Source organism: Triticum aestivum, chromosome 2D (assembly GCF_018294505.1).
Source record: "Triticum aestivum cultivar Chinese Spring chromosome 2D, IWGSC CS RefSeq v2.1, whole genome shotgun sequence".
NCBI classification, from domain to species: domain Eukaryota; kingdom Viridiplantae; phylum Streptophyta; class Magnoliopsida; order Poales; family Poaceae; genus Triticum; species Triticum aestivum.
In genome coordinates, this window is record NC_057799.1 from 38,329,439 (window position 1) to 38,337,399 (window position 7,961).

A 7,961-nucleotide genomic window follows, 5' to 3' on the forward strand; every position below is an offset into this window, starting at 1 on the left:
GAACATCCACCGGGGAAGCCCGCACAAAAAGGATAACATCATCAGCAAACAGAGATAATGTTTGCGGAACAAGTCCAGGAGGAAACATGGTGAAAAGACCACAAAAATCTGCCTTAGAGATCACCCGGTCAATTTAGAGATGTGTGTTTAAGCTGTGAGGCTTGTTGCTGCAATTCAACGAAACTTTGTCACTGCTTCATCTACAAAATTTAAAGAACTGACCACATGGTGTAGGATAGGGCATTTCAAGCGAATGGCTTATCCACTGCAACAACTGGCCTTTGTCAACAATATAGACAATGGCACAAGTTAAGATTATATGAGTGAGTGCATTTTCGTTTCTCAGCAATCAAACAAGGAAATCCACAACTCTCCATCTACAATGGCACCAGTTGATACATATGAACATGCTCAAAGTCAGAATGCAAATAGACATTCAGGTTCAATTATGGGCCAACCAGCCAACGTCTCTCTTTTGTTTACTTATTAAGTCGGCCACACAATACAATACAATGCAAACTTTAACACGACAAGACCAACACCGGCGCTCAACGAAAAATAAACAGAGAAATATGATCCTCCTTTTTTGGAGCAGAGCATTTCCTTCCGGAGATATGCAAACAAGGCAGGCGCCCTTCCTTCCTTCTGCACAGCAAAATGCAAACTCGGGGTCTGATACATTATATAATAATACATACACCCAGCAGTAGAAATCTCTCTGCATACGTTGAAAGAAAGAAAGAATCTGCATCCAACCTTTGCATCGTCAAAACTATTTAAGCTCAGTTTTTTGTGATCAAGCAACAACACTGAGGGAAATCCAAGAAAAACAGCCCCCAAACCGACGGTGGCATTGGCACTAGCTAGCATGTAAAAACACACAGTACAATGTTCAATAGACAGCGAACTAAACTGCTCGCAGAAGCAGGCGCAGCCCAGGCCCCAGGCAGTGTGATCAAATTGGCTTCAACGATGGGGCTTTGGCGCCGCGGGCACTGACCTCCAGCTAGAAACAAGGAACTCACGGCTCAAGCCGTGTGCGCCCCAGCAAGCGGGCGCGAGGCTTAATCAGGCTCGATCTGGGCCTGTTGGAAGTACATAATTGTGAGCAACCATGTCTATTGAGCTAGTAGTATCTCCAGAGTTTTCCTAAGCACATGTACTTTCACCAACAGTAGTCACAATCATGTGAACTGATGATGAAGAAACAACGGTGTGAAGTTTGAATAGCTCAAGAAATGTACCTGATTTAGGAGTCCAATGCTAGCAACTTTGACCCCTTACCCCTTTCATCTCAGCTTCACATAAGACATTTATTTAAAATTGGGCTATTTAACTGCTTTCTTCTCCCAGTTCAGTCCATACTGCAGAAGCATAAAAGTTGGTTATTCTGTTATAACTGATATAAGATATCTCTCGAGCCCATTCTTATGTTCAAAGTTGACCCACCCATAATAACTTATATCAACCCGACATATCATATAAGATATCTTCTTCTGCTGCAGTGCCCTGCTTGAGGCGCTTGGCAAGACCACAGCCTGTAGGAGAAAATGACCGTCGTCATGCTTTTCCGTCATGTCCGATACGTTCAACGGATGTATACTCCCTGAGGAATGCAATGTGGGTGGAAATAAAACAAACAAAAAATGATCAGTCTACTGCACAAGCAATGTAATGCATCAAAGGAATGCAGGAAAGAGTAGAGTAGAGTAGCTCTTATTAAAGTAGCTTATAGCTAGCACACAGCGGTCTGCATTTTACTTAAGCTGTCCTACTTATGATGTGATTTGGCTCCAAGAAAGAAAGTGGCCGTGCAGTCAAAATTAAATGCGACTACTAAAAGGAAGAAGAGACCAACAACAGGGAAAGACCTCTCTATACATGTACTACACAAAGCACAGAGACCACTGTTGCCTTGGTTCTGACCCAAGAACCGTTCAGTCACTCACTACCTGGGCAATACAACACAGCTAGAGATGCCCAACAAGTCCTCCATCCTACACTGTTGGTGGTTCATCATTAACTATCTACAAAACTCGAGCTTCCAGGTTGAGACTCCAATCAACGCCCATGAAAAACAGCACAAACCCATTCGATTTGTGGACCAACATCACACAGGCCAAAGTAGACCAACGTCCAAATCCTTCATACTACTACTCCTACTGACAAATCAAAACAATTAAACACTACAGACGGCCCTGCTGGTCTCAGGTCGTGGCATCATTGAGACTTACTTCCAGGTATACAAAACTTCATACTGGGCGAACCACGGCTACTTTCTCAGTCCTTGAGTTGTTGATCTACAAAGGAAAGCAACGTCAGATTCGAGACTAGCTGCCAACACTACATGATGTTTGACTGGAATACATAGTAGACAAGTCAGAGTGAGTACTTACAGTTCCACCACTAGTTAGCCAAGCTTCACATGTAAATAGTTGAGCAGCAAGTAAATCCTCGGCATTGATCACCATCTTGATTCACTGTTCAATGATCAGAACAAAATCGATTTTACTTGTATTCAGTAGTGATTGGCACATAAAAATAGAAAATCACAGAACTGATGGAACACTGAAAACTGTGTGTCTCTATTATATTCAGTACAGGAGACTAGAAACTTTGAACAGTGACTGAAAACTGTAATAGCTAAAAAAAAGGTAATCTTCTCATAGCTCATAACTGAAAAAAATAATGAATAGGACGTCACTGGATGCATCTACTTACCGCAGCAATTCAAGTCTGAGCAACGCCATGAGGGGACAGGCTTCAGAATTACCACCTAGCTCCAGGCTACAATTCTGCTAGGCAATTTGTCATTTTGCTTCTTCTTGCAGTACTACACAGTGTATGGCTTGGAGGCATATTGGGCGAACCGCAGCTACTTGTTTCTCGTTGTCCACGAGTGGTTCATCTACAAAACAAAGCAACATCATGACTAAGACTAGCTACCAACAGTTGCTGAAACACATAACAGATCAGTCTCAGAGCGAGGAACTTACAGTGCAATCACTTATTAGGCAAGTTCATATTGAGCAGCAAGTGAATCCCTCACATTAATCAACATCCTTATTCACTAACTGTTGACTGATCGAACAAATTGCTTTACTTGTATTGGGTAGTCCTGGGAACATAGAAAAAGAGATCACACAATTGATTCAACACTATGTCTCTGGTCAACATAGGAGACTAGAAAGATGGAACACTGAAAACTGTTATAGCTACAATATAGGAAATAAGTAATCTTCTCATAGCTCAAAACTGAAAAACGATGAATAGCTTGCAATAACGCATCTTAGTGAAACCAAGCAAGAGAAATAAAAGTTGAGTTGCATTGTGGCTTTTGATGGATGTGCGGTCTGCATCAGAAACTACGACCGGACCACCGAACCATGGAATTTCATCCGAGGTTAAAATCCTACAGAGGAAAAAACACGCACGCACACATGGCTAGCCCTGACCTGCTGTAGTTGAAGTGTTTAACTAGCAGCAGAGCAAACACCTGGCCTGTGTAGCAGCCAATGAAATTTTCTGGTACCATCAGTTGCTGTGTGCCTTTCATGTTCGCCAGTTAAGTTAGTTGCCCAGCAGCAGAATAGAAGCAAGTATATATACCCTATTTTCTTCCTCAACATGTATATAATATAGGTCAGATCATTCAGTGCATAGTTGTTGTACACTCCCTCCATCCCAAAATAAGTGTCTCAAACTTAGTACAACTTTGCACTAAAGGTAGTACAAAGTTAACGTGGTTTTAGCAATACACTGTGGTTCAGGAACTTGAATCATTTAAATTACTAGAGTGCTACATATCAAAACAGAGGAGCCCCAAGCTTATCTAAAAGAACAACTCTGAACCATCGTCCCATCATAGACACAAGAACATATATCTTCAATTCTTTTCATGGTTTTGCCTCGGTGGTTCTACCCACTCAGATAGAAAAGACATGATTTTTTGAACCCCAAATCAATAGGTGATGTGGAAGCATGCATGTGCAGAAAAATATACTCCCTCCGTTCCAAAGTAAGTGTAGATATAGAAGATAAAATCAGATGTACAAACATAGCTGCTCTGCCAAATAGGCTTGGTAGTAAACAACCATAGGTTTAGAGATGCAAATATACAACTACATACTACTAACATGGTTTAGAGATGCAAACATAACTGTGCTTTCAAGAACAGATATGCAAAAACAATCACTCATGTTCCACAAAAATGCCAAGAGAAGTGGACTTCCTTTTTATTTCTCTTTATAGTGCCCACATATAATAATACATAGCTTACATTACTCGAACATGGTTTGCATAAAACATGTCAAACAGCTTTACATCCAGAACACTACAGGAGAAAATGTCTGGAGATGCTTAGACACTACATAGGAGTTAGTGTGGTGGCGCGTGGTTTGCAGTTCTCCCCTACGATCATACTTAAGACCAAACGTGCTCATGTGGAGCACACAGCCATCACGGTCACCAAAGGCGCACTTAAAAATCCACTCCCTCGCGTAGCGCAAACTCCACAAGGCAAAAGCAGAGGTAACAAGTACATGCATTGCAAGCAAGCTACTGAATTAGAAACTGAAAAGAAATAAAAATACAATAGAATGACATAAGAGACATAGATATATATCAAAGAATAGAACTGAAAAGATGTCAAAAGAAAAGAACAACTCTGAACCATCGTCCCATCATAGACACAAGAACATATATCTTTATTTCTTTTCATGGTTTTGCCTCGGTGGTTCTACCCACTCGGATAGAAAAGACATCATTGTTTGAACCCCAAATCAACAGGTAATGTGGAAGCATGCATGTGCAGAAAAATATACTCCCTTCATTCCAAAATAAGTTTAGATATAGAAGATAAAATCAGATGTACAAGCATAGCTGCTCTGCCAAATAGGCTTGGTAGTAAACAACCATAGGTTTAGAGATGCAAAAATACAAGCTACATATATACTACTAACATGGGTAGAAGCACAATGAATTGTCTTAAAAAATAACCATAGCCTTGCGCCATACAGAGTCATTTGATGAAGTTGTTAATCACCATATACTAACCTGATTGTTATTTGTTTCTTTCTTCGTGAACATATATGACTAGACACTATTAGCTGCACAAGTTTTCCAATTTTTGCCAGAACTGGGATTGGCAATACTTAACAGATTTGCCACCATTTACTTCTTTTTTGTGTACTCATAGATGATTTAATTTTGCCGTAAGAAAACTCTAATTTCTCCTTAATGGAAAGGCAGAGCTTCTGCCATGTTTCTTCAAAATAAGAAAATAATTTCAGTGTCTATTATGATATTACAATAGAATTTCACCATCCATATTTAACATAGTGTTATTGCAGGAGCAAAAGACAGCCCCACTTTTAGTTTTTGTAATGTGTGATCATCAAGAACAGATATGCAAAAATAATCACTAATGTTCCCCAAAAATGCCAAGAGAAGTGGACTTCTTTTTTATTTCTCTTTATACTGCCACATATAATACATAGCTTACTTTACTCTCGGACATGGTTTGCATAAAACATGTCAACGAATAGCTCTACATCCAGAACACTACAGGAGAAACTGTCTGGAGATGCTTAGACACTACAAAGGAGTTAGTGTGGTGGCGCGTGGTTTGCAGTTCTCCCCTACGATCATACTTAAGACCAAACGTGCTCATGTGGAGCACACAGCCATCACGGTCACCAAAGGCACACTTAAACTCCACTCCCTCGCGTAGCACAGACTCCACAAGGCAAAAGCTGCCGTCGCCCATGTACGCGAGACTGGGCCTCGCAAATGCCAGCCGCCTCTCCGGGTCCTTGTGGAACAGCTTCTCCTTGGTCACCTTCCACTCCGGCTCCACCGCACTTGTGCTGCTGCGGGAGGCGACTTCACAGGAGCAGATATACCCGTCCTTATGAAGCCCGACCCATGCGTCTAGCCCGTTGTCGTAGTAGGCTTGTCCTTGGAACGGTAGAGCCCAATCCCCATGCAACCTCCACTCGGAAGTCCTGGTGTCGAAGGAGAAGGTGCCCTTTGGAAGATGATGATAGCGTATGTCATGCGCAGACATGAATATGGTGTGCCCGTCCGGGTGCAGCGCGTAAGAGGTGATCACGTCATCCATGGCGAATGGTGGCGGCGAGGGCACACTTTTCCAGGACCACCTCATGGTTGGGCTCGGCCACGGCTCGTCCTTGTCCATTGGCGCCCACGACATGGCCTCGAAAGAGTGCTGCTCGTGGACATGGCGATGCGTCAACGCGTACAGCATGCCACCGGCAGCCACAGTGAAGGTGGTCGTGTCGATGAGTCGAACCGTTGGGCGGGGGCCCATGGTGAGCCCAGCCGTCTCGGTGTCGAACACGAGGGCGGGAGTGTGTGGACAGCATGGGTTGGTGGTGATGAAGATGTCGCTGCCCATGGCGGCGAACTCCATGTGAAGACGTTTTACCGGTGCGGCTAACCGGAGAGCAGCGGGGTCAGAGAACCCATGGTGCAGGTCGGTGGTGGTGTCCTGCAAGGCGTCGATGTCGATCCTGTGGATGCTGAAACCCTTGTGCCAATCATCCAACACCAGGTAGAGGTGCTTCTTTGGCACACGACGCGGCCTTTTCCCGGTGCGGTCGACATCGAGGTGCGAGTGCTGACGCTTAGACATGTTTTCTCCAATCGATCTTCCGGCTCTAACTGGATCTAAAGATTGAATTTTTGATTCTGATGATGGTCACGAGGTTGCCAGTACAGGAGTTGAAATTTATAGACAAACGGAAGGGCAAGGAGATGGCAATGCGTATCCAGATCTAACCTGGCGATGAAATGAGAGGTCTTCGAATCCCTCCTCTTATTTATGAAGTGAGAGCCTCGGGCTGACTCCCAGCCGGACTCGGTTTGCATAGGCAAGGGAAGAGTACCCAGAGCCCGAGAGGGAGCAGAAAACCACCATGACGAACGCCCTACAAGAGAGCCAGGAGGGGAGCCGAATCAGGAGTTAAACCGGGATTGAAAAGGAAAAAGGGGTCACCGTCGTGGTCGCTGGAGGAGTCGCCGCGGAAAATCTGGAGTTGCCGGACCGCCCGTGTGGCTAGAAGGCAGTGGAGACGCGCCGCCCCTCTTGTGGTCGCCGAGATCTTGGTGTAGCCGCGCCGCCCCTCCCGTGGTCGACGAGATGTTGGTGTGGCCGGCGGCGCTCCGCCCCTCCTCTGCCCCCTCCATTTTTTTTGGCGCGTTGCCTCCACAAATTCTGCGCGCCGCAGTGCGGCTCGGCCCATTGCGAGGGACAGCCTAGGCGCACACATGGTCCCGTTCCGGGATTGAGCCTGTTTTTCTGTTTTCTTTTGACAGATTAAAATTAAGTAAATGTTTACATAATATTAAAAACAAGTACATGTTTTTTATTTGTTACTTCAAAAATTCTGATGATTTTTAAAACAAGTAAATGTTACGGTAGTTGTTATTCCCGTGCCCCTATTCCTTGCTCTATGTAGGGAATTCTTTTTTGAAAACATAGTACAAACACAAACGCGGGTATTGAGATTGACGAAGTCAGCACATACGCCTCACTATAGAGGAAAAATGTGGTTTGATCCCTGTTGGGCTAGGAGTACAATAGCCCTCCTAACCATTCAACCATTTATTGGTTCTTGTACAAAATAATATTTGCCATGATATTCTAAGTATTACTATCATGGAATTTCTGTTCTGCGCTCCTAGGAAAGAATACAATACTAGCATTGTCGTACAAACCACATACCAATTGTTGTGTTTGCCAGACCAGTTCTGCTTGTCTCGTCCCACATCATGTTGTCAGTTTTGGCGCTACAACCGGTTTTACCGTGTTTCTTCAAACTAATAGATGTGTAGGTGCAATGCACGTTGATATTAGACATTATATAAATTGCAGTATATGACATTAGGTAGGTTAGTTGATAGTAAGTAGTATATTAATTGCACGTAAATATTATGTA

The 7,961-nt window shown here is 43.6% G+C and overlaps 1 protein-coding gene across 4 annotated transcripts; it reads right to left on the minus strand.

Annotated features, from left to right (window-relative positions):
* Positions 1 to 449: 449 nt before the first annotated feature.
* LOC123051387 (uncharacterized) lies at positions 450 to 7,371 on the minus strand. 4 transcript variants are annotated; one of them, XR_006424077.1, is made up of 9 exons: positions 7,019 to 7,356; positions 6,803 to 6,950; positions 2,997 to 3,118; positions 2,722 to 2,908; positions 2,397 to 2,480; positions 2,235 to 2,300; positions 1,450 to 1,606; positions 1,245 to 1,364; positions 450 to 1,085 (listed from the first exon to the last, which is right to left on the minus strand). XR_006424077.1 is itself a non-coding variant. In XM_044474255.1 (3 exons), exon 3 carries the CDS (start codon positions 6,653 to 6,655, stop codon positions 5,549 to 5,551), a length of 1,107 nt encoding a protein of 368 aa, XP_044330190.1. In that variant the 5' UTR covers positions 6,656 to 6,690; positions 6,803 to 6,950; positions 7,019 to 7,371; the 3' UTR covers positions 5,452 to 5,548. The 4 variants fall into 4 exon arrangements, 2 of the variants coding, with proteins under 2 accessions (XP_044330190.1, XP_044330189.1); XR_006424075.1 differs by having other exon boundaries at positions 451 to 1,085; positions 6,803 to 7,352; XM_044474255.1 differs by lacking the exons at positions 450 to 1,085; positions 1,245 to 1,364; positions 1,450 to 1,606; ... (2 more) ...; positions 2,722 to 2,908; positions 2,997 to 3,118 and adding an exon at positions 5,452 to 6,690 and having other exon boundaries at positions 7,019 to 7,371.
* Positions 7,372 to 7,961: the final 590 nt, after the last annotated feature.

Bases quoted from the DNA above. Each gene is read 5' to 3' on its own strand.
- LOC123051387 (XM_044474255.1), bottom strand. From the start codon at position 6,655: ATGTCTAAGCGTCAGCACTCGCACCTCGATGTCGACCGCACCGGGAAA.